General features: G+C 41.5%; 1 protein-coding gene across 1 annotated transcript in view; it reads left to right on the plus strand.

Moving 5' to 3' along the window:
- Positions 1-27,317, plus strand: part of insyn1 (inhibitory synaptic factor 1) — a 39,099-nt gene extending 11,782 nt beyond the window's left edge. Inside the window, exon 2 of the mRNA XM_029498961.1 lies at positions 26,499-27,317. Coding sequence (XP_029354821.1) covers positions 26,499-27,317 — 819 coding nt within the window. The remainder of the gene's footprint in view (positions 1-26,498) is intronic.
- Positions 27,318-27,695: the final 378 nt, after the last annotated feature.

Raw genomic sequence — 27,695 nt, forward strand, 5'->3', positions numbered from 1 at the left:
ATGATCAATACAATGTGTGGTCCAGTGTGAAGAAATAAGTGTTGCAAATTTGTCTGTGACCAAGGACTTGGGGTTAATCATGACTGCAGTGACCCCCGCCGTGCTAAATTTTCTGGCACAACCGCATAAATCATAGAGTCCTGGTCTGCAGCTTGAGGTTTATTACCAATTCTGTGTGCATCTGTGACTTGCCAAAAGGCAAACTACGTGACTAATTGACCTAATGTTTAGTGCCTGTCCTTGTTTGGCTTTGGAGCCATTGACATGGATTAGAAAGAGGAAGGAAGGAGAGATGAAGCATAGTGATGCTGAAATGATAACCTTCATGCTGCCTATCAAGGTCATAGCTGGAATTATAACTCCTAGAATCAGCTGTTCATGTCGGCAAAGAGGGCAGCTTGATGGAGTGGTTTGCCCACAGTCAGGACTTTTAGTCAGGTGAGGGTGAAGATACACAGGTCGTCCATTAATGAGTTTGAGTGGGGAGACTTTTGTCAGCACAAAACAAATAGGACAAGGGTGTAGCACAGGAGGGCATCCGATGTCCGTCGCAGTCTGTGTAGGTGTCTGTGTGTGCAGGGGAAATATTTTGTGACCAAGAAAAGGGGAGTGAGTGTGTGTGTGTGTGTGTGTAGCGGGGGGGTTGGCAGCACGTTGAAAGGGAGGGGGAGAAAGCAGGAACCAGGGAGACACAGAGGAAAAAAGGAAAGAGAGACAGACAGAGAGAAGGCTTATCTCTTGGCCTGCAGACAACAGTTCTTTTTCAGAGCTGAAGCCTGGATGCCCAGGGCCGGGAGGGGGAGCGTGTTCCTCTTTGGGGTGCATGAGCCCGAGGGTCAGCAGTTCATCCTCTAATTCTTTGGCTGGGAGTCAATTGCAGGCAATAATGCAACAAAAAAACAGCAACAATAAAAAAACAAACAAAGCTGGATCTTGTTATTTAACACCTGTCATTCCTTCCTTTGCTCAGAGAGCCGACTAGAGAGGCCATTAACAAAGAGTATTTCAGAAGGGTTCACAAAGAAGCATGAAAACATTTGTCTTCGTTCCTGTCTTTGTATTTTTTTCCCCTCAGAACTCACTTATTTTTAACCGATGCTGAAATCTCGCAAGTCCTTTGCCCCAGTGAAGCATCAGATCCATCTGTCTGGCATCACTACTGCTTTGCGGAGTCATTTGTAACAGCCAAAAATAGCTCTGTTCCACATTTAGTCAATGACATCTAAAATGACCTAAATGGAGGCGTTATTAAATGGACTGTGATTAGTGAAATTTGTTGTGGTGCACGTGCTTTAAAGGGATGTGTCTGTACACGTTTTAAGTTTCTACAATGAAGAAAAGAAAAAAATAAAATAAAATAAAATAAAATATATATATATAAAGACGATGCCTACATCAAAAAAGGAAGAAGCCAACTGCAGAGCCTCTTGTTTTTTTACTACTGTATGTTTAGTTTATACAGAATATTATGTGCAGATGCATCATTCATTCAAATGTAATCTAATGTAATATCAGTTAGGAAGAGGAAAAGATTTTTATGTGATGGAGGGCTAAAGGTGTTGCATGCGGTGAAGACACTGTTTTCCAGAAAGCACGAGAACTAAATTAGTATTCAAATTGGATTTTGATTTAAAACCAGAAGAGCATTTTTAAAAGAGCACTTTTTGGGGGCATTTATTACAATGTAAATGTTTTTACATGGGAAATTAGCTTACGAAATGGAAAAATTATTTTTCATCTTACTGGGACTTTAAGGCATTTTACAAGGCACTGCTGACGAGAAGTGCTGAATTACAGTAAGTGCATCCGCTGAGATACTGGTTAAAATTGGAAAGAAACAGATAGTTGCAGATATATTTTGATTGTTCTTACATATGTATGTATATATGAATGTTTCTATACATATGTAAAGAGAGAACATTCATAGAGTAGGTACCGTCCCATGGTAAGATTCAGACACAAGATATGAACATTAAAGTCAGTTTGGGGACAAATAAATAAATAACAACTAACACATAATACTGTGCGTTGGTAATTAATTCATATCAGGAATCACAAGCTCCATCACCAAATGTTCAAACTATGACCTGAAAGAGTTTTTAATGATTAGCAAACAACCAAATCTAAAGCAGTCATTTCAAAACTTATTGATATTTTAGAAGATTATCACTATGTGATCTTAAAGAGAAAAGTAAATCTTTAAATATTTTTGGTCAAACATAATAATGCATATCAATGTTAAAAATATATGGACGAAGACCTAACTGCTTGCAACAACACAGCAATCAGTTTTGCTTTAATAAAAATAAAACTACGAACTATAAGACAATGACCCTCCCAGAAAGGTTCAGGGGACTCTAGGTAATGCTGTGACTGATAGCCATATTTCTCCACATTTTCTATATAAATGAAAAGCTAATTTCCCCACTTATCACTCCACTCAGCTAAGATCAGTGTACCCTCTCTTTCTGCTCAGGAGAAACTCCCACAGTGCTTTGTATTCTCGGCTAAGTTGCCATGATGATGCCCCACTTTGATTCTCCCGAAAAAAGGATCTTATCCTTGCAGAGCTTCATTTCTTGGTTAATGCTGTTCCTACTGATTGGTTTAGAACTTCAAACAAAGTGTTGAATAGAAACTCAATAAGTAAAGATAAACCTCTTTTGACATTTAGAGCTACTCTTTTGTCATTGAAGTCCAGGAAAATAGTGTGCTCATCCGGGAAGTCATGTGTCTCTAGAGGACTAAAATAAAAGAGTGAGAGACATGCAAGGGAATCTAGTTTCAAAACTTTTTCTTAGTACTCCACTTTGACACAAGCAGGGGACAGTATGACCTTTGCACATAACATAGCTGCGAATGTAAATCTCACACAAGGCTTTCCCAACTGATGCCTGTAGCCAAAAAAGGCAAAGCCTGTCTTTTTGACACCTACATATAAAGACTTTGTGGCTCTCCAGGATGAGCGCCGCTCTGAGAATTTGCGCTCTGTCAACACTCTCTGCTCTGCTTGACCAGATGCAGCGCATTTGGACACTGGGAGCAGAGTGACACCATTACATCTCCCTCAGTCTAATTACACGGACAAACATTAGCAGTTGGGGAACAGTTCTGAAGCCAAATTCCACAGGAGAGGTAGCGGGGGCTTGATGCTTTGAAATTCACTCTGACAGTCTGCGGATCGACGGATTGATAAAGGTTGACTGCGGTCTCTACTCGCCACAGGCGGACGGCCCATTTGCCCCGCCTCCGTGGGGCTCCAGGGAGGTTGGCTTTGGGGTTGGAAAGTGGAGAACAGCTCAGGAAACATTTAGTGCTGAATTTGAATCTGGCTATAGCTGTTGGTGGTCAGGCAATTAGATAAACACAGTGCAAAACACAGCCTCATGCTGTTCTCAACCCACTCCTGCCTGTCCGCCTCAGCAACATACATATGTATGAGTGTTAGCTGGGGAGGAGGGGGGAAACATCAAACCACCATAAGCTATAGCTACTTTAGGTTCAAAATATTTGTTGTATTAAAAGGTTATAAAATACATTTAGTGTCATAGTAACAGCTTGCTAAATGTTTAACATCATTCCATGTGCTCCACTTCCATCGGTAGTACCGTCCTCCTCTCCTGGTCTGCACTGCCTTGTGCCGTAAACAGGAATGTAAAGCAGTTAAATTAAAATGAACCAGTTAAGTGTATTTACTTGGGCTGTTAGAGTCTTGTAATTTCAATTTCCAGTCATCAGTTACAAAATAAACCAAAAGTTACTGATGAAACTAGCCGGACAAAACTCCAACTCTAAATAACACTGATGTAGAGATAACACCCAGATGAACCTGTTCATTTTCTCCCTTTCTATTACTGTAATGTCAATCAGATCACGTCCAAAGATTTTCTCTGCGGTCCGGGTTGGTGCTGTTAAACCAGAAAGATCACGAGTATCAACAAATGAACTTGTTGATACCTGTCCCTTATTTGCCAAATTGTCCAGGCTGGTAAGGAGAACTTCTTTTTCCTCAGAGATAGAATGGAGGTCCACACTGACTCAGGTACAGTGTAGTTAGTTAGTGGAACTGCAACAGAGGTCGGGTCAGAGCTAGCTGGTTAGCGTGCTAAATCTGGTATTTTGGATAACTTTGAATGACGGCGGATGGAGACATGACATCACTGTGGCTCTGTCACACAATGATGTTTTTTTTTTTTTTTTATATTTCAAACTAAAGGTCAAATCTTTGACTTTTTTGGTATCGGCTTTAAACCAGTTTAAACGTAGGAAAGGGGATTAGCATACAACATGTTTCTTTGTTTTTTTGTTTTTTTAAATTAGTCAGCCTTGTGGAGGCAGAGGATACATTATTGATCTCCAGCTCCAGGACAAAACTGAATATCCATGAGGGATAACAAACTTAGTTGCACAGCCAGAAGTTACAAAACGTAACTTTGGTGAACATCAAGTATTAAGAGGGCTGCTGTGTCTCGGGTTTTGTGAACCGATTGTGTCCTGGAACTAACACGTTCATAAACAACGTCTGAGCAGCACAATGCAGCGAGATTTGTGCATGGAAATCTGCATATCAGCACATTATATTAGAATGACTGGCTTCAAACCACTGATCTATGAAGAAGCTTCGGTTGGATTTTACTTTTTCTGCTCATGTACATTTCTTAATGCACACGTCCTTTGTTTCGAATTGACGAAGATCATTTCAGACTAATCATCCTAGGAAGGAAAAAAAGGAACCTAAAAAGAGAGAAAACGATCAGAGGTAGCCTCGGGCATCATCTCTTAGAGGGGCATTGAGCCATTAAAGGCAAAAACAAGCTTCAAGGAGGGAAGGAAGGAAAAAGAAGCGCTGGCTCGGCTAACAACATCGTCACTCAGCCCACCCACCTCCTTCTTATCCTCCTTTCACACCACATTGTCAAAATAACTGTCAGAAGTGTTTCATGCATCTGAACTGCTGCAGACAATGCTGTACTTTGTGGGAGGTGCTGGCCACTTACAGTATTGAGGACAATAAAGAAAGAAACAATCTGGCAGAGTAATTCAATTTAGAAAAAAAATTATTTATTTGATGAAAGGTTTCACCACAGCAAGCCCAAGCAACTTTCAACAGTGAGACTTCATTCTGGAGCGGTGAGGAATTTTTCTGACGATAAACCTGCTGTAAACTTTTGTGACAGCCACTGGCTGTATTTTCCATGAATTTTATACTTTATTGGATTTCCTTCCTTTTTTTTCTGCTATTGGTGTATTTAGTGTTGATGATTTCCAATGAGAGAGGAAAAATAGGCCATCGGATTCTCTGAATTCACAGCACACACTCTGCCCCTGTCATTTAATTGATAGATGCACTCAGTGTCTTTTTTCCACTCTCCGCCACTCACAACAAAGCTATGCATTTATTGCCACTTTCATTACTCGGAAAAGAACAGTGAGTTTTTGACATCAGCGCTGGGTATCTGGAGGCTAATGAATTGGGTGGACTGCACTGATTGCAGGAGCATCTGCTTCCGCTATCCAAGGCCACTTGGTGGCATGTTCAGAGTGACAATTCAGGGACGAGGGGCGAAAAGCTAATGCTGCATTGACATACATATCTAGTGCATTCATCTTTTTTGTACCCTGTTTTTGCCCCTTCGTTACTGGCCAACTGTTAATTGTAAAGCCACAGATGGAGCCATCTTAATATCAACTCTGCATACGAGAGCTCTTGAGATACATGTTTGTTTCCATGTTTATTCATGCCGCTGATTAAAGTGCCTCCCTAATGCCCTGCAACTTGAGAGAGTAAGTATTCATTGATGTTGCAGCTCCGAGCTGGATCGCAGCAGTACAGTAGCAGGACTGTGCTGGTCTAACTGTGTGCCTAAAGCACCCTGCCAGCAGCACTGAGGCATGTCATCAGAAGCACCCAATCAAGGCCAGTCACAGGACTGTTGCTCAAGTGTCAGAATTGTGGCCAAAGGCAAAAAAAAAAAAAAAAACCAAAACAAAACAACAACCCAAAAAAAAAAAAAACAACACACACACACACACACACACACACACACACACACACAAACATTGGTCCTCTAGCAGGTACAGGAGCAGTTCAAGTCTGCTCAGCTCTATTCTCCCCAAGTTGGAAGGGTGAGTCCTATTCCTTATTTTTTATTTGTTAAATTTAGACCAGTGTCCTACGCTGCAGACAGAATACTAATCAGGTCAGTGCAAAGCCAAAGACAGAACAGCATGAGACTCCACTCCCGTATTCCTCCTCCCGTTTCTACTGCATTAAAGCTTTCAGGCTTAGAGGACACTGTACTACTGAAGTAACCCTGACCATAAGTTTAACTGTGGCCCAGAGATATATTGACTACTTCTCACACAATTACGAGCAGCGTTTGAAACACCCAAAGCATTTTAGTGACACATTAAAGTCACTTGATGGGGTGCTTATTTTCACCACTGGAATATCCAAATAAAGTGTGACCCATTAAATGAATATTTCATATGCATTTTGATGGGATCTATCAGAAACTCAGCAAACATTACCTATTATTTATTGCCATAGTCACATACTCTGATTTCCCTCTATTTAGCATTAGAGAGAGCAAATACTTTTTGTGGCCAAATCAGTCATTTGTTTGACTCCATAAATTATTGAGTAGGTACAGTACACTCGCATTCATAATTAAAGTGTTTGAGGTGCAAATGGAAAAATCAGCATTTTATGTTCTTCAGTCAATCATATTTCAGAATATAGGTTGTGCTACTCCAAAAATTACCAACAGTGCTGATGTGGACAAACTTTTTTTGCAACCTTATAAAACAGACTGTGGCTCTGACGATTTCCCTGCTTTGAACAGCTTGTCAATCTTCACGAGATTACAAGTGTCAGTCTTTGATTTTTAATAACATACATTAAGACATCCATAATTCATGCAACCCTAAGTGCTTTGCATTGGAAGCTTTTCTGGCTTCCCATGAGGCAATATGTCCTCCTGCTCATTTCGGACCATTTCTGTTCCACATCGATAACTCAACTCTGGTCCAGAAAAGCTACAGCAACATTTGTGGCTGGCCGAGCCTCCTTCCACCATCTTGTTCTCTCTTCTTCTTTTTTTTCCCCCCCCGTGGAAATGAGAGCGCATGCCAAATGAAACCACTAAGCAGAGCAGTACTGTAATAAGAAATAGCTGTAACCGGGACACACTGGGTGAATATTTAGAGCAATGTACATATTTTAGCATACCATTTCATGTCATTCCAGGTCAAAGCCGATCTCGCCTGCCTCTGCACTGGTTTAACTCTTGGTTTGCAGGCAACTTGACACAGTAAATAGTAAATACAATATGGGAACACTAAGTACACACCGGTTAGGATGTGTTTTGTTTTTCAGAGATGGATTAAGGGTTATCAAAGGGCATGGGTCCTCCCCCCTGTCGTCTCTTTCTCCCTATCTGTGTCTTTCTTTATATCGGATGCTCTCTTTCTCCTTGAACTCCCCCGAGTCAATAAAGACACTCCACTCTGGGTATAACGTCAGGGGGGCCGGTAGGGAAACGGTACCCACTGTGTCAGCACTGCGCTGGCTTCGGCCTTGGAGAGAGAGAAAGAAGGGTTGCGAAGGTTAGAATTAGGGCCAGACAAGGGAGCTAAAGACGGAGAAGGAGGGAGATTCAGGGTACTTCATCATGTCCAGTGACAACTGCACACAGAGGGAAGCAAAGTACATGTCCACTTACAATCTGCAACCTTATCCAGCAGGCTGCCAACTCGCGGTCACCTCATAGACGTCTGGCCAAGCCCATCTATTAACCCAGAACAGCTGGCCGCTCTCCAGCTCCGACGACTGTGCTTTTAATTGTGCTTGTGTTGTGTTTGGGGGATTCTGCGATTACATTTACATTTTGATCATTAACAAAGTCCCGCCCCACGGGATCACTGCTCAAGACCCAGTATGGTTTGGAAAACCTGCAGAGGTTAAGATGTTGTCATTTCATTCGCAACGTAAAATATAGTCTAATTATTGCTTTTAGAAAATGTTAATAACCTTAACCCAACACCACACATGTACACACACCTCGGCTGCAGAATCCTGTCGAGGCTGCAGAATGCATGAGCATCTACATAATAATACAACAAAACTAATTTACCTGTCTCCTGCTGTTCTTCAGTTCTGAGAAGATGAAAATATTCATTGCTGGTGTCCTGAACACAGCATAATTATCTTGGATTTATGCTTCCAGCTTGTATTAAATTAATTGTGCATGGAGTGAGAGGGGTCGAGAGAATATTTTGCAGAATTAGATTTCACCATGTCATCACACAATTGCATAAAGTAAAACCACATTCCTTGTTTTCTTCTCTTTCATCCTAACAAAGTCTACACAGCTGCTGCTGCCACTTGAATACTAAATGCAGTGCATAGATATGGTGTGGCATTATGTATTAGCTAATTTCCAGTCTTGTCAGCACGGTGTGCAGAGCGATAATAGCCTATGCACAGTATTTATGTTGAAGTGGTTATATAAGCCACCACATGATGAGACTACCACCTCACCTCAGGATTATCCCAGGGCTTTGGAGTTTTTGGTGCTGGTTAGTTGTGGATAAACACTTAAGTCACGTGGTGAAACCTGTCGGGAATTATGAATTGCAGCTGAACCTTCTGTATGGAGAGCGGAGGGTGAACTCACAAAAAGAAATAAAGCTAGAGCCTTTGGAAAAACTTGGACATGGCATCGGTGACGATCATATTACTCATCACCAGGCACTTCCACACATTGTGTTATGATGCTGATTGCTCGAGCACATTTTTGAAGCACCAGCTTGTCTTTGTGAATTATTATTATGGTCTTATTTTGATGAACTGTATAATTCTTTCCACTCATTTATTGCCACATAATTAGGTTCTCATGTCTTGAAAGATAGACTGAGGTTCCATGTGATGGAGTCAAAAAGATTTAGTACATCTTGGGAGCGCTGGTACTAAAGCCAACAATTTACCATGTATTAATGTATTTCATGACAGATATAGCTTAGAGCTTTGACATCCTAACAACTTTGTGACCTTAGCTAGAAAGATGTGACATTTCTATGAGCATGCGTGATATTCACATAGATACTGATCTGGAGAGAATAATGTCAGACGTGGCCAGCGGTGAAGCTACTTTTGAAGAACTGCAAATTCATTATATTTTAAAGAAGTGTCAGAAATGCCTTTTTTTGGTGACAGCCACCCAAGTTCTCCAACGAAGACAGCATCTTCACTGGCTTCCAGAATAATACTCAACCAGAACTACCAGTGTTTTCTGATCTGATGATCAAAAGGGTTAACCCAAATCAGAAATGGTGTGAGAAATGGTCTAACAAGACTATACGTTAAGGTTTGGTCAGGTTTATGCACTGAAATAACTTGGTTAGGGTCCAAGGAAATCCATGGGTTAGGTCAAAATATGTACTTTGCAAGGGTTAAAAAAATCTCTTCATTCCTTGTGAAGGTTAGATAAGTTAATTTTTAACGGTTCAATAATAAAAATGGCTATGGCAGAAGATGGTAAAAAAAAAAAAAAAAACAATGTTAAGCTTTGCTGTTTCATCCATCCACCAAACTGGCCCCTCTGTGGGATTTCTGAAACATTGTCTGACTTTCTCCTTTGCTCTGCTCATAATTACTACAGTTGCTGGAGGGTTTGATTTTCACTTGAACATATATCATTATGTGGCACTTGCTGGAGTGAAACTGATTCTGTTGTTTTTCTTGGGAGGTCAGTCTCATATGCTCTCCATCTTACTCTCTGGAAAAGCAGTCAAGCGGTCGTGACTGCCCTGTAACACCTATACGGTGCCGAAGACAAAGTGTGCTATATTGTACACAGGTCAAGACTGTGAAAGACAGTCTTGAACAAAGTTAAGCTGGCGCCACAACAGTAGGGTCCCATTATGAGAAGGGAGGCCGAACCATCATAAAAGGATGGAGAGCATGGAAATAAAAGAGTGGAAATAGAAGACTGTGCCACATTTATAAGCTCCAAAAAAGGGAGGGGTTGACAGTAAACCCTATAAATCCATTTGGTTTTTCAGACATGGAAGGAGAACGGAACTGACAATAGCTTGAGGGGCCAGTGCTCCATGGAGTGAATACCAGAGCGGAGAAGAAAAATAAATAAAGAATGTGTCACCTAGTGGGAGGAGGCACCGAGGCAGGATCTGTCAGAACTCTGCTGCTGTCTGCAGATTAGATCTGGGGCTATTTAAAGAGGGAGAGCACGCCAAAGCCCCCGACGCCAGTGTCCACACTGCACCCGCTGCCACTCTGACATCATTGGCAGCCATCACCTTGTGACAAAAAAACATGAAGCATAAATGATGGCTACAAAAGGGGATGGGGAGAGGGCCATTTTCCTCTGCCGTGACTGACTCGATCACACAGCACACACTCTGCATCTGTGTAGATTCGCCACTTAAACGCCAAGGTCACACAGGAGGGAATTTTCCTGATGATGTCAGAGATGCAGTACGAGCTGCAGTACACATTTTTAAGGGTTTACTGTTGGCCTATAAATAAAACTATAACCCTAAGGTTAGATGTACAAGCTGCCATCAGAATAATCATTGTTTCCCATCAGCATCAAGGTAGCGAGAGGCAGCCTGGCAGTCAGACTGACTGACACTGGCGTGTGCCGTATACGTAGCTGTTGAACGTGTGTGTGTGTCTGTGTGCTTTTATTTGAGAGGGGAGAAAAGAGCAGGTGATTGATGCATGTGTTTGCGTGGGTGTATGAGTATCTGCCAGAAGATATGAGATTGGCTGTGTACACGGGAGTGTGTGCGTATACTCTAGTTTTGCGGATGGCAATTGTGGGTGTGTGTTCTAGCGCGAGTGCATGATGTTTGTGTGCGGTTTCTGTCCTCCCGCAGCAGATTGATTAGATAGAATACTGTTGGCAAGGCCCCGCTGTGTATTTGGTCGCATCACTCTGACTGTCAGTGGTGTTTCTCTTCTCAAATAAAGCAACATTAGCCCAGTCATGTTTGCCTCCCAAACATGAGCCAAGGATGATGAAGCTATGTGCCCTACCAAACTGCAAGGCCTCATTTACCCCGTGATATCTTCTCCCTTTTGCTCTTGCACTCCTGTCTCACTCTTTTCCTCCAGGCTACAGCAAGCTGACTCTCTGCTACAGACTGAGTCATTCTCAGCCAGTCAGTTATCTCTCCATCCAGCCCTCAGATTTCACCACTCCTTCTGTTGTCATCAATCAAAGCTCGTTTCCAGAGAGAGATAGACAGAGAAAAGGAGAGAGGGAGAAATCCAGAAAGGTGTCAAAACAGTGGCCGAGCGAGGACCTGCATTTGTAGGCTGGTGCTGCATTTACGTACGGACATACAATCTATGGATTATTAATGCAGCCTCCTTTTCAAATGTTTCCATGAACCTTGGTGAAGAGTGTGCTAAAAGTGAAGATCTTGCATCAGAAGGTGCCTTGGTGAACACCGTTTGTTGCATCATGCAGACTTGCAAACAGGAACTACAGTAGGTCCGGAGGAGGAAATTCACTGGCAGGCTAAGCACATAGAGGAACGGGTCACCGAGAGGCGCTGCTGAAGACAAAGACGCGAGAGGAGCTCAGTCGTGGAGATTCTCACAAATGTTCCCCACAGATGGCTCGATGAATCGTGCATACTATACCTCTACCTGTTAATTACAGGCTGCGCCTGACTTCACACTTCCTCTTCCCCACCAGTGCCAACTTTATTGAAAAGATGAATATGCCTTACATGGAACAATACATCTCCATTCTTCACACCGTCCAATTTGTGTCAACAGCACAGTACAATGGGCCCACTGTTTATGGGCAGGCAATTTAAGCATAAAAGCAAGAGATGAAATGAGAGGAGAAAAGAATGGAAAATTGCCTCTCCTGTCCTTCACCTTCACTGTACTTTGCTTATTTGTCCGTGATAATTGGGCCTTTTAATGTTCCTGGAGAATGCAGGTAGAAAACCCCAATGCCTTATGTGTTTTTTGTTTTTTGTTTTTCCTCTTGAGATAGCAGAGCAGACTCTGGCAGATGGGAGGAAATCTGATGGATGGATGATGTATATAACAATAAACTATATTCCTGGTTGGCTGCCATGGACTCATTCACATTCACTATACTGTGTGTAAGCCTGACAATCCAGATCCATCCATTCTGAAAGTTTGTTCTATTTTCTCATCACTAGACAGATAGTTCAATTGCAAATGAAGCGATGTGGATTGAAGAAGAGAACAGTCCTGTGGTCTGCTCTCCTCTGGACAATCACAGCAAGAAGGCCGACTATCAAAAATGAGTCCAGAGAACAGTAGAGAAGAAACAGTAATAGTAATACTGAGATAAAACACTGCCATGGTTAAACAATTTCTTACTCTCACTCTGGTGAGATTTGTTTAGCAGGCTCCTCTTGCCGGGAGGGTTTGTTTGAGCGAGGTAGCTTTTCTCTACCACCATGTTCCTCTCTCCATCCCTGCCAGCTCTGCAACCCATAATTATCAACACACACACACACACACACACACATACTAAAACGCAAATCAAGACAATTGTTTGGGAGGAAAATATGCTGGGGGGAACATATATGTATTCTCTGCAGATTTCAGGCATGTAATCAATATGTTTTTCAGTTGATGAATAATATTTCAATTTGTAATTAAAAGTTTTGATCCATGCACACTGACTAATTGTTCTCACCCTGAGATCGTTGACGAAATCTAACAAGAGAGAAAGCAGAGAGGCCGTTGCAGCTTCTTAATGGGGAGCCGCATTGGCACATCTGGATTGCGATGACTAATTTCACATTCAAAGACTACATTTTACATGAGAGTTTTGTTAAAATGTATTCTTGCTCTGGGAGGATAAAATCTCGGATTAAGCATAAATGGTGAGAGGATATGTTAAAATGCACAACTGAATGGACCTGCAGGGAGAACATCTATTTGTGGGGCAGTATTTTGTTTCAAGTTAATTATATCTGGCATTTCAGCATTTTAATCAAAGTAGTGCACCAAAGTGAGGTTTCTTATGACATTCAAAATACAGTCACTGAGGACCTTATCAAAATGCAATGAATGTCTGACTAGCTTACAAGTGCACTCCTGTGTTCGTTCTTTCAATATTGTTCCCTCACTGGGGGGAATGCGTGTTCAATAACATAATACCAATGATGAGAATTCAAGTTTATCCCCTCAGGAATAAGAAACAAATTGCTTTATTGATAACTCTGACAGCTTGCTGGTGTTTGACGGTTGACATCGCACATCATCGCAAATTCTTTTCTATTCAACCAGGAATGAAGATTAGATCACACCCAATGCCCTCTCACCATCTGCCGCCACCTACTTCCTACCTCACACTTCAGTGTTTCTTTCTATTCCATAGCTCATCTCTCAGTTCACTCAAACACAGCCCTGCTAAAAATAGGAGAAAAGTTCAGATTATGACAAAGAAGGTCATTGCCAGCCTCGCCATCTCCGCAAGGTCTGGCAAGGAGCCAGCTGATTGTTCATTTCTATTGTTAGTGATGGCAAACTGTTAGGAAGACGTTCTCCGCACATTACAGAGAGATGTTGACATCTGTCGCCCTGATGATTGATTGCCTGAAGGAGATTCTTCAGTTTCTTCAGATTTTGGTTGCCGTTTTTACTAGATGCAGCGTGCGGGTGGGTGGACAGGAGAGTGTCTATAAATAGAGAAGCTGGTGATGGTGAGCGAGTGACGGAGGCAGGTATGTGTGGCAGCCAGATGGTGCCTTGTGGGGAATGTCTCCCAGTGATTTTGTTTGCAAATAGGTCCCTCTAAAGTCACCGGCGCCTCTCCTCCAACTTGCCTGCTGTTATAGGCAGAGCTTTAGGAACTGCCATATCTGATAAAGGTGCTGCAGACTCAAAGATGCCCTGCCACTTACCGGAGAGAGAGTAAAAGTGACGCACTGTGACAGGTTTTGTCACTCTCTGAGGCGACCGCCCTACAGATTGTCACAGATAGAAACGCCACAACCCTAGAAGCAAAGACAAATTGTTTTGAGAAAGAAGTAGGAGAGAGAGTCATGCCAATATCTGTGGCCTACTTCAGCGCGGCAGCAGGGAGGGAGGGGAGTGAGCCATCACTCAAGATCTTTGTTTTCACTTCCCGTGGCCATATGTGCCGATGTTGTGACCTTTTCGCAAACAGAGCTCTCCCTGAAGACACAAGTGACCGAGGATCAGAGAGATATTTGGAATATATGAAGAGGTAGTTATTAAAGTAAATTATGTTTCCAGTGACCTGTCCAAGTACATAGGTTGTTTGATTGCATCTACTTTTCCCAAGTGCAAACATTAACTGTGATTCTATGATGATAATTACTGAACGTATGTGTGCCCATGAACAATTCCATTGTATAAAGAAAAAATAGAAGTCAAGACTTTTGTTATGTCACCGAGAGAATAATCCCTGATCTGCTCCACTGTGAGTGCAAGAACGACACTGTGAACACAGTAGCAGAAGCCAGGGTGATTTCACGGAGATATGGGCACATTTTCTGGTTCGTAACTACTAGCACCACACCAAATAAAGCTCATTTGGGTGTAAAAGCTCAAACAAACATTTTACGAGTACACAAATTCGATCTCCAATTATTTTTTTAATAGAGCGATAGCAGTTTTTATCTCCTGAAGTCTTCACTACTTTAAATTCCCTCTTGTTCTCTCACCTGTACCACAGAAGACACTGACTTGTGATTAAATTTGTCAAACATTGCAGGGTTGTGGAAGTTAAGTTTTTTTTTTCCCTCTTGTTGGGGGGGGATCTCACATTTACGGTTACCTTTTATATTTAGATTAAATGGTGTCTTTATGAGTCAGTTTTTTCTTTATGCTGGCAAGTGAAACAGTCCATAACAACTTGGAATAATGCGTCACTGTAAATGGGAACCTATCATAGCATATCTCTTGCCACAGCATGGTAAAATGGAGTGTTTATTTTAAACAGCACACACCTCCAGACAGTGAGTCACAGTCACAGGCCTGAGGGCGAAAATGCTTTGTTGATGAGGGGTCAGAGGAGACCCGTTCAAGCTATGAGTGGCGAGAAGTAAGTGCTTAGTGCAACAACAGTGTGAGAAGAATAAACATATCATGAAGCCACTGAAGCATTACAACTGTAGAAAATCATAGAAGGTTCATCTTGTGTTCCCTAAATGCAGGATTAGACGTCATGGTCACAAAGTCATCCCATTGGTGAAACAGCAACAACCTCAGGATTGTTTTTATGACGTAGTGATGAAACATCACTGTCAGTAAAGGATGGAGGTGACATTACTGATTTTACTGGCCTTTACTGTATTACCTGTCTTAATAGAAGTTGAGAATCTCATCAATAACAGTGCTGCATAGCCTTGCTGCTGGCCAGATGCATCTCTTCAATGCTCTCTTTTTCAGCAGAATAAGACACGTGACCGAGTGTGTTTGGTTTCAAGATCATTCCAGGTGTGAAGATGTGTCTCTCCAATCCTGCTTCTGCCCCTATGTCAAGTCCTTCGCAAACAGCACGCCATCCTACCCTAACATAGCACTGCTCATGAGGAGTAATACCACTGCAGACATTGGCCTGCTCATATTAACCACAGAAAACCAGTTGTCTGAAAGTACAAAGCAAAGACAAAAAAGATGAAGCAGAAATCAAATATCTATAAAAGAATTCCTGACGTTTACAGCCATCGCCATAAAGTGGCAGAGATAGTTAAAATAAAAATAAATTGCATAAATTTTTTGGAGTTTGTTTTTTTTTCTCCCTCTGAGCCCCAATGTTTTCACTTCAGCATGGTAGATCCAGCTATATTTGGTGGGCAATGATATATGGGCTCACACAATAAAAGAAAATGGGAGCACTCTCCTATTAAGATAACCGCTGCAGGCCAAGGAAACCTAGAAATGCCAGCAGCATATTGATTGCATGCCCTGTATTAATGGTAAGGTTAGCCGCTGCTCTCTCAGCCTGGACATTTCTTCCAAAGCCGTGGCCCGATAACAACGAGTGGCAATGAAAACTCACCACCAAGTTTAAGCAAAGTGAAAAATGGTGCAAAAGACAGTTGTAGTGAATTGAAATGCACAGTCCTGCATAGTCAGCAGTTCAATGCTAGTTCATGGTCCAACGGTGTCGATTGGTGTTTTAAAAGCTGTTGAATTGCTTAAAAATGCTGTGTAGCTAATGCTGGTCATGGCCTGCTGCTGTGTGTGATGAGTGTCAGGCAAGGGAAAAGAAAAAAAAAAAAAAAAAAAAAACTAACACTACACTGTTACAGAGTCAGTTTATACTCACAGAACGGAAAACAGTCTAAAATGAAATACTTGTGAAAGGCTTGATGATTACTTATTAACATTGATTACTGATCAATAATCACATATATATTGCCCAGTACCAGCTAATTAGCATCATTAACTAAGAGCATGCTAATAACCAGAGAGGCCCCAGAGCATGGTAGTAAGCATTCCTGATTTCCATAGGTCGGAGCTGCTTTCTGCTCTACACAGGCTGTTCATTTACATCTTAGTGTATGAATTATTTTTTCTGTTGTTGGCATGTTGTTGATGGATGCGAGTTACTTGATCAGGATATTCGACTCCTGTGTGTAAGGAATATAGATGTTGTACAGTGAGCCAGTGCTGTGAAGTCCAGGCACGGCAGAATTCAGATGAGGGTCATGTTTACATAATTCAAAACACCATCTGTGTAATGCATTATGGCTTAGTATGGACCAGAGCTGCAGATGCAAGGTGAGAAGTTTAGGCAAAATGTCAGTGTGTAACACGGCGTATTTTTGCCACTTTGTCAATACTTGCGTTCAAATTATTATTACATTCAATGAAAGCTTTGAATTTGTAACACGGAGAAACCTCACCAAGAAACCAACATAGGTGTCGGATCAAACGCCTAAAACAACCTTCGTCCATGTTTTCCTGATGAGTGACCTTTTGAGAATTTCCAAGTAATGACTGTCCTCTGGATAACGAAAGTAGAACTTATTACAACAGCAGCAAAACGTTTTCACAAAGACTTTGGGTGGGATACCTGAAAATTCCAGTCTCCTACCAGCAGGAAGTGCTGAGTTTCATATCCAAAACAGTGTTCATCTCTTTAAGCAAAGCCTGGAGCATTGGTTGGCCTCTAAAAATACAAATATGTAGTAATATGTGTAGGCACTGACAAATGATCAAGTTTGCTGTTTAGAAAAAGGACTTGTGCAAAACTCAGCTTTGAGAGCCTTTGGAGGAACTGAGTTCTCAACGAAGAGATGTTTTAGCTTTGATTTTACTGACTTCGACTGACTTCACAAGTTTTCTGGCTTATAACGACTTGAAGCTCTGGTAACTGTGGCCTCGGACACGTTTCGCAACTGTGGTCACTGATTCCTTAAGACAAATAATGACAGCACGGACTGTTGACAGTGTTACGCTGACACTGAACTTGGGAAAAAATTCTATCAATAAAGAGACCATCTGCGATATGACAAACTCAGGGCAACAAAACATCTTCCACATTGACTTACTTTGAATTGGTGTGTTTGAGCGTTAGTAGAAAAATGCAACTTGTTGAAATGCATGTAGTTGTCAACAACTAGAGACCGTCTGGCAGCTGTCATAAATGCTGCCCGGAGTTATTAACAGAGTCGCCCGGCTTTAAACAACCACATATTTGATCCTCTACAGAGAGACTGTATATTCACCTCTCCTTATTTTCCTTACCACCAACTGAGCTTTGAGATCTGACGAACAAATCTTGTTGAGAAAACGGTAAAAACATGTTCTCCTCTTATAAAATATATATAAAAAGCTTTGCCTTTGGGGTAGTTTTGCTTTTTTTTTTTTTGTTTTTCCCGATTGTGAAGGGTGTATAAATCCATTTACACCCCTGGAATTGTGAAATAACACCCAGTGCTGCTGCTTAGAAACTGTCATTAGGCAATAGCATCTATCCCCAAGCCTGGGAAGGACAACGATAGCAGCCAAAGCACAAATCTGGAAAGATGGATTTTTTTATGATAAAAATAAAGTAGGAGATTTCTTCTGCATTCTAAGTCTATGGATCACTCCACACACGACCATAAATAGAATTTGTCAGCTGAAGGGACTGGCCACTGCTAAATATTTTTGCTGAATGAGTTGTCTGCTGTTTCATCCTCAAGGATGATAAAGTGAGTAGTGTGATAGCTGCTTGCTTTGTGTGACTGTATGTGAGTGATAATGCGAGTGTGTCTGATGCGGTGAGGAAGTTTATTTTCACAGATATGAGTATGTTCTTCATAGATACAAAAGTGGAACAAAGTTGGCAAAGAGATCAAAAAAGCTCAGTAAATTAAATGTGAAAATAAGATTCAGTGAAAGAAGACAATTTTCCGTATCATTCCTCTGCCTCTCTCAGCATCCATCCATCATCTGGCTTAGGTTCCTTCTTTAATATCACTGAAATATCATTGGTAGTTGTTACAACTGACAACCATGCGCAAGCTGTGTGTGAAAATCTTATTTTTACTAAGGGCTTTTCGCCTGGCTCCTCCGTCAGCGCCTAACTTTCAGTATTTGCACCAAAGAGTCATTTGATGGGGCCAAAAATCTTGACTTTTCTGTTTCTAAAATGAATTTTTGTTTACAAAAACAAAAGTAACCCAAAAAACTGACTAAATTTAAAGATGGGCCTGGTTCCTCTTTTTTGGGGGGGATAACGGCAAAAATCTTCTTATTTGACTATTTATACTAGTACCACTCATCCCAACACTTATGGGCTGCAAGACGATCTAATGTGACTCTATACTTGTTTCTTATTAGTCAAACTTCACTTGTTTATTTTTGCGTCACTCTGCCTAGTGACAGATATTAACAGGATTCGACTCTTCAGAAATTATTTTGTTACCGTACTACGCTGAGATATTTTTATTTAGAAACATATTTACAGCATATTTACAGCAACATTTTATTTTACACACCTTTAGACCTCAAACAGTTGTGTATTTCTGTTTTAGTTTTTTTGCTGTCTTTTTTGTTTTTTGTTTTTTTAGGGTTAGAGTTGCAGCTTATCTTTTTACTGGTTTGACATGTAGATAAATTGGCAGTGTGAAATAGCAGGATGAAGGATTTACTGCTGGATTGGGCTGACCGGGTTCCTGCAGAGATGTGTTCTCTCCTGCTAGAAAGATTCTCCCCTTTTCCCAGTACAGGTCAACTGTGTTCGCCCTGACCCAACATAGGCACACAACACGTTTGTTGCTTTAGACAACTTTAGACCTTCCCTGACCTCACATAGCTGAAAAAAAAAAACCCAAACAAACAACCAAAAAAACAAGTGAATGAAAACTCTCCGGTCATTAAAACAGGTCAGCGTGGCCTGGTAGCGCTCATATACGCACCTTTTTCCCCTTGTAGGTGTGCAGCGTGACCTAAAAAGTGCTCAGGCCTAATCCGAGTGCTATCTCAGAGAAGCAGGCGTACTGAGGAGCCCCGTAGCGTGGCACTACCATCTTTTTGTGCTCATTACCGGGTCTAGGCTTCTCAACACAGAAAGACGCAATGAGTGTGCTCTGCGGGCACCGACGCATGCTCCATCTTCTGCCTCACTGTTGCTGTCCCCATGCTGCCTCACCGACTGCACAACCCATAACCTCTCCAAGGTGATGGTATTAAACCTTCCAAATTTGCCATACAGCAGGCGGATGAGTCGGCTGAGTCTGATGACTTGAATTAGGCTAAGGAAGGGGTTGATTTCCCAAGCCTCGAGAACTGCAGAAACCCACCTCTTCTGAAGCCCCAAAGGGATAAATGAGGCCCATTTTGCGGGTAAGTTTGTAACGATGCTTTTGATTAGTGAGTTGTCAGGAGGTATTGGCCCAACACTCATCACGGTGTTGTTTAGCACTTTAAGACCTCGATAAAGATGAGTGTTTCTTTTTTTTTTGGGGGGGGGGGGGTGAAAAAGCAGGAGGCATGTGCCTAATGAAGTCTCAGGCTTATAGCCCCTCTCATGACAGGATAATTACACCAAATGCTTCCAGCGAACACTTCAAAGGACACTTCATCCCTGTGCCAACACCATGCAACACATCTCACCAATCAAGATGGCCTGACCTAAATCAGGTCCCCTTCTCTTGTCACTGATGTCGCCCGCCCACAGACTCTCTGGACCTTTGCGGAGTCAACTACATTTGAATACACTCAATATACCAGTAAAATAAGCCTGCGGGAATTAGTGCTGCTGACTTTGCTGGGACTTATCGACAAGCTAGTCCCATAATACATAACAGGGTGTCACATGAGCTGTAGGGAGGAAAACACAACTATAGAACAATTCAAACACATGAGTTCCTAAATGCTGACAGTTAATGTTTGGTAGCGTATTGTTCTGCTGATCCAGGAAACAAATAAAAAGAAACTGATGAAATGCATTTTAAATTTTACAGATGAGACTCAATGAGCCACATTGTCTTGGATTTCTGATGTTTTGTCAGCCTGCAGACATTTCAGTTAATGTTTAAACAAGAAGTGTAGTCAGAGGACCTGTTGGGTCTCTTTAAATAAATTTATAAAGAGTTTGGTCTAGACCTGCTCTATATGTAAAGTGCCTTGATGTAACTTTGTTATGATTTGGCACTATAAGAATAAATCTGATTTGATTTGATTTGATTTAGAGGAGGATGTTGAACTGTCCAAAAACAAGGCCATCAGACGTGCACACAGGTCCAGACTTTTCCCCACCTCAGGGATCATCTTTTCAATCCAACTTACACTTTACACAACGTCAGTGAAGAGGCCAGGCCTTTTTTTCATGAATATATTTGAAAGAGTAGCTGAAGACACGACTTCAGTGTGAATTTTGATGTGCAGCTGAACAATTGTGCAGGTAATTTATATTAACATCGTAAAGAAACATCTAACATTGGGAATTAAACACTCATTTCCCTCAAGCTTGAAATATGGCAGCATTTTTTTTTCCATGTGCTTTCTCATAATGGACAGGGCCTACTGGAATCCCTGGTTTTACAATTCCAGTGAAATTTTCATAGCACCGGGAGAGAGTATGAATATGTTGGTAGAGAAGCCTAATTTTTCTGTCATCCATCTTTGTGTTCGATTTATCCTGAACGTTAATATATATATATATATATATATATATATATATATTTTATTGGTTCAAAATACTCTGCTTCTGTCTCAGTCTTCATACACAATCCTGTTAAGATTGCAAGCAGGCATGTGCATTTCCTATTTTGTGCGACTCAGTCAGACAGCCCACCTTCTGCCCCGCAATCTGCCCTGGACTTTCAACTCGTGTGGCCAGCAGTGCTGCACAGATATGGAACATTCTGCATGGGTCATATTGTATGCGTGACGAGAAGGACAAAATGTTCCTAAAATGCTGTTTCATCTAATAGTGTGAATAAGATGTCTGGAAGAGATCGCACAGGTTTACGAGTAACTGCACTATTTTTCTCGTGAATCCAGTAATTATGTTCTTACAGAGTAAGTCTGGGTGATGCATTAGCTTCTGGGGGATAAGATAAACCATATCACTACAATGTGAGTGGCTCGGATGCTCCCTCTTCACATCTTGAGGAGAATTAAACAGAGGGGAAGTAAGCATGTGGCGCAGAGTGCAGAGAAACAGCAAAACTGCAGGAGCTAACTGCATTAAAACAATATTTGCAAACGTTTTACTTACGAAGACAGCGTGCAAGGCCATTTCTATAATTGCTGAGACTTCCTAACTGGCACAAACCGCTTCCAGCACTGGAAGTGTTGCATGGGGGCAGGCTGGAAATCTATTGTGACATGTTGAGAAAGAAATAACACTTAGATGTGTTTGAATGGCTCCACTGAACACATTTCAGATTTTTCCCTTGAAGAAAGCAAAGCCATGGTAGATGCTGGATGCTGCATAATTAACAAACAAGCACTGCAAACATCTCTGTCTACTCTGAAAACGACTCCTGAAAGAACCAGTGGCACAGGAACAGATGGAGAGAGGCCACTTGAACACAGCGTAATGAAGCGACCCACAGAAAATTCCCTTATACAGTGTGCATTTCAAATGAACCCAGTGAAGACGTTACATCTCATTTATTTTGGTAACTCACTCTTTATGTACTTTTTTTTTTTTACATATGTACAAACTACATTGCTACAGATTTCCATGTTTCACGACTGCTTTTTTCCATGATAAATTTCCTGTATTAGTAATGTGGCACGAGTTGGAAAAACACAACGCCCTCTCCGCTCGGATCATTAGAAACACATATAAAGACACACATTTAGATCAGTAACATATTCAAGACGTGTAATGGGGGCAATGTGCAGCCGTTAGCTAGTCAGTTAACAGAAGTCTTTTCATACAAAGACGTGCAGCTACCAACTCACAATAAATAAATCACGCTACCAGTCAGGTTGAGCTGGATATTAGAGAGAAGGACTCTAATAATGATAGTGGACAGTGCTGAATCTATTTCCCAAATCACCCCTTCAACCTGAGAAGAGGCTCTTAGGAGAGTTTTTACATTGCTGACCGTGCCTCTGTCTTATATTATCCTTGGCTGTCTTTTCCATCACTGTACCTTTCTATCACAGACAAGGCTCCAAGTGCCCTCTTTCACCCTGACCCTCAATTACCTGGCTCAACCACCTCAGACAAGTGTTGAGGTACAGTAATAAACCCTCGCCTGATGCTGCCGAGGAGACAGCCTCTCTTTCAAAGCATGACAACACCGAAATGACTGAACCCGTGTTGATCAGGTGCTGCGACTACAGTTGACTCATGGCTGCAGGCTGACAGCGTGCAGCGACATAGACAAAGACAAAGAAGAAGAAGAAAAAAAAAAACAACTGTACACCAGTCATTGCTTTGTATAAACAAGATCAGGTCTGCTTGATGCTTGTTTGGCAGTCCTGCTTCGACAACAGATAGACCATATTCTATATTATTCCTGAAAAAGAAACTAATTATGTGTTTATGGCTATAATTTCTGTGCTAATCATTCACACCCAGAGAATCATTGATATTGTTATAGCCATCGACACAGTCTTTAGTACCTTCCACCAGACACCATTTACAGTTAAGAAAGTAAGTGAAGTTGTCAGCAGAGGCACAGAGAGAAAATTAAGGACTTAAGTTAAACTCAAATCCGCAGCACTTATACCCACACTTATACTATACATTACTGCTTAACTGTGTTGCAAATGGAGTCTTTTCAGTCACAAGGATATGTCATCACTGCATCATAAACTTTGTGGAGTGATAGCTCCATAAAGTCCATGGGGGATACACAGCCAGCCTCCGGAGGTCTATCACAGCTTCAAGTTGGATACAGACAATTCAACATTGTAAAAGAAGAAAAAATGCTTATGATAAAGTGTTTACCTTATGCGCCTTCATCTAATGTGTTTTTAATTATTGTATGTGATAAGACTTATGTGAACAGCATTATTAAGTGTTAGTACAGTAAACACAATTCACAGGGAATGAGCAAGGAAACAATTCCTCTCACGTCATTTTATTTTTCCATAGAGGCAACTGCTACAGATAATCTCTGAAAGACGTGATGTCTTTACTGATGTACAGATATGATGGGGTTCCTGAGAAAAAAAAGTCTGCTTGTAAAGTCTCCTAATTACTTTTGCCCTCCATGTTAGACTCTTGTGGATTTTCATTATGTGTTTTCTATTTCAAACACATTGTGTGTATTGTTAATGACTGGTTCCTAATGTGTTCATTCATCCTTTGTGCTAAAGCAATCTGCTCCTTCCATTTCACTCCAGAGCCCCTTCATCACACGCTCTCAGGCTGGAAGAAAAAGCGAAGACTAGTGTTTCATTGTTGCTTCATTGAGCATGTGCTGCATTGTGACCTAGAAAGATTCAGCAGACCCTAAGAGCTGAGACAGTTATCAAACTAAATTATCCTACATACTGCAGGCAGGGGTCAGACTAACCAGCAGTGGGAGCCCGCACAGCCTACCGTTAACACCAGGATACATTCTCAAATGGATAATAAGCAGTCCCAATCCACTGCAGAGGAACGGCAACAATTAGTTGACAATCAGAAACCAGAAACTTTAAGCTTACAATGTTGAAGTCTAGTGTCATGTCTGAATTCAAACTAAATAAGAATGACTTGCATACACAGGCGTTTTTTGTTCATTAAAATAACTGTAAATCAATCAGAAGCATTTTTTACATAATTATTTATTTTTTAACTAATTTGTTTAATGACGTTCCTCATTCATGTCAAGCAAACAAATCCATTCAGCCTCAACTGGGTCTGAGATACGTCTCGCATTAACAACTCCATGAGTAAAAAGTCTGCAAATCACACAACAAACAGGTGGAGTAATTCAAGGATTAGAGGATTCACACAGCCCGATTCCCTCCAGGCAGTGAGCCAATAGAGAAGCACAGTCCAGGTGCTCATGGGGTGTACGATGCCACAACTGGCAGCTCTGCAGAGAAGCTCACTGACAGATGAGCCACTTCCATGCGTACAGACATATGAAGCCAAGATTTACATGCAGGTTGTTTGTCTTAACAGCACAAATCATCACTGCTAAAAGCTAAAGATTGAGGAGCTGTATGAATAAAATGCAGGAGAGGAAAGAAGCTGGCTCTCCTTTTGTTTTTTTATCTTAAATTTGTTGGCACAGTCAGAGCTCTTTTTGATTCAATGAGTTAGTGAGCACATTTATCGGATCTGATTCAAATAGCTTTCAGTTTTAGTTGCAGAAGATCATTAAGCTCTTCCTGCCTTGTAGAGCACCTGAGCTTTTAGTGAGCAAGGCAGCACGCAGCTCCTTATCAGCGTGTTTGCATTTTCACTCAGACTCATACTTTCTGTTGCAAAGCTGGATGAAGAAATAAGAGTTTTAATTCTACATGTTCAATTCTACAACTCTACACACATCAACGTATTAATTTGTAGTCTGATAACTAAACACTGCAAATAATTTTAGAGGCAGAAAAAAAATTCCCCCCAAAAATTCATGAACTCATACATTAAGATGCAGTTATACTGTGAACTAATATTTGCATGATCAAATAATAAAAAATAAAACTCAAAAAACATCTAGGCTTAATTGCCTAATGGTTTGGGGAAATACAAAATTTATAAGAAGAACAGTGCATGTATGCTGAGTGTTTTCATTTTGCCATAGCTTGGTGTTGATAGCAGAACATGCTGATTGAAGGTGCTAAAATGTCAAGTATAGAGGGCTTGGATTTTTAAGTGTTGTCAGCGCACCAGTATGATTTCAGCTGAAGTGCTCTCTATTCATCAAACACTCAACACTGTGGCTGGTGATGACAGAACCAGTGAGGTTAAATTTGAGGCAACAATAGATGAATCGCAATAAATTTCCATGCAGCAGGTGTGCATGTGTATTTCTCCAATTTAAAATTCCCATAACAAAAACACTAGTATTAAATGTACTTCAATGTACTTGCAGGTTTGTCTTATTCATCCTGTTAGCTCTACAGAACGACATCAAGATAAAATGAATCAGGCAGACTGCATTGGTTCAGCTTTCAGCACTCATCTAAAATGCTTCTTCAGTTCTTCCCCCAGATGTTCATCATCACCCCACCTCTCTCACTCTCTCTCTCTCGCTCTCTCTCTCTCTCTCTCTGGGGTGAAGATGCCTCTATGATGAGTCAGGACACATCTTCAATGCTCCAACCTCATTCCAATGGATATTTAATTTTGTCTTCATGTATAAAGCTAATTTACTACACCTGTCCACAAGAGGCCTCGGAGGCAATAAAAACAATTTTAAAACCATGAGCAAACAATTAAGGATTTATGGGTGAAAAGTACTGCAATGGCAAGTTGTAAAGGCAAACACAGATCTATTAGCAGCTGTGAATAAATCTCAGCTTTTGTTAAACCTGCCTGTGGGGGGTAAATCAGGGGGATATAAAGCATCTGGAAATTTTATGGCAGGAGGGTAAACTGTCACAGTGATTTATATTACAGTTGGTTTCAAAATTAATACTTCTGGTTAAGTGTCTTTCATACTTTGGTCAACCTTTGGTCTTTAAAGTGTTCTATGTTATATTAGTATATTCATGCATTATATTTTCAGTTGCATCAGTATTTTTGTGTTTGAAGAAAAAAAAAAACCTTCTGATGCAGTTCTTCAGAACTATACCTGGCCATTTAAAAATGAGCTGTGCTATCGCTGTGAAGCTAAGTAGCTGCGGACATCAGCATTGACTCTATTTGGAACATACTCGTGTTGTGCAGGCATTAAATTTGCTTTGTTCACCATCCATCCAGTACCAGTATCACACTGTGGTTGGTCAGGCTGGACCAATGGTGAACAAACCATCACCATCTGTAGTCAAACTGTTAACTGGGCTTAAAATAAACAACAGATGTGTGGATCTGAATTAATTCTCTCCAAAATTAGCTTCTCTTCATAATTTAATGAAGTGTCCCCCTTTTGCACTCTCTGTACTGCAGGTGGTGGGTCAGATCGATAAACTAACGTCCGACTTTGACTTTGACCTGGAGCCGGATGACTGGACGGTGGCCACAGCCAGCAGCACGTCCAGCAGTGAGCGGGGTTTGGGAGAGGCCTTTAGGTTGGACTTCCTCAATGCAGATGTGCTTTCTGATAGCTGGGAGTTCTGCAGCTACCTGGAGGCTGCTGGCGCCGCTGCCCGTCGACCCGGCGAGCAACCAGGAGATCTACGAACAGAGATGGGCCGTGGGACCATCCCCACCCAGACGCAGGCCCCCACCCCGCCCCCCACCACGGCATCTGTCTACTCCCAGATGAATGGCGGGCTTCCAATCCCCAACGGGCCCCGCATCATTACTCCAGATTCATCCAGCGAGGAGGCCAGCAGCTCCACGCACAGCCACAAGACTTCCCGAACCTCCGGCACAAGAGAGAGAGTGCGATTCAGTGACAAAATTCTGTACCATGCCTTGTGCTGTGATGATGATGAGGAGGAGGAGCAGGACGATTTACAGGAGGACAAGAGTGGCTGTGCTACGCCAGAAAGCGACACCGAGCCCAGTCTTCTGGCCAGCTCGGTCGCCCCCAAACATTCTTCTTCTGAGCACTCACTCCTCCATAACTGTCTGGACCCTTCATATGTCTCCTCGCCAGTGAAGGGGATGACAGGAGCTCACACACTACCCAGGAAAGGTCTCTTAAATCCCGGCTGCCGCAAAAAACTGTTACGAAATAGCAGCACACAAACTGTCTCTGACAAAAGCACCCAAACTGTACTGCCCTATATTCCAACCAAACAGAAAACAAAGGACCACTGAGAAAGCCCTAAGTTTATCATAAATCTCATGAAGAGGACTGTGCATTATTTAATATTAAATACATAGCTCATAGATTAATACACAAATAAATTAATTACTAAATAAATAAATGATATATGGGAAATCACTCGACTACCTAAAGTCATTCTGAGGCTCAGGGAAAACACAATGAAATGAAGCAAAGCAGATCATTAAGATGAACGTTAACGGTGGACCAAAAGGTTAGTGCCTGTTATAATGTTTAAAGATAAACTAGATGGATTCCCTACGTGTAATCATTTGAAACAATGACCGAGATTACAAAAGCAATTATTTTTAATAGAACATTTTAAGTGTTCAAAATTGAAAGTGAAGAGTATGAAGAGGGCCTTTTCCCTC

Source organism: Echeneis naucrates, chromosome 3 (genome assembly GCF_900963305.1).
Source record: "Echeneis naucrates chromosome 3, fEcheNa1.1, whole genome shotgun sequence".
Classification (NCBI taxonomy): domain Eukaryota; kingdom Metazoa; phylum Chordata; class Actinopteri; order Carangiformes; family Echeneidae; genus Echeneis; species Echeneis naucrates.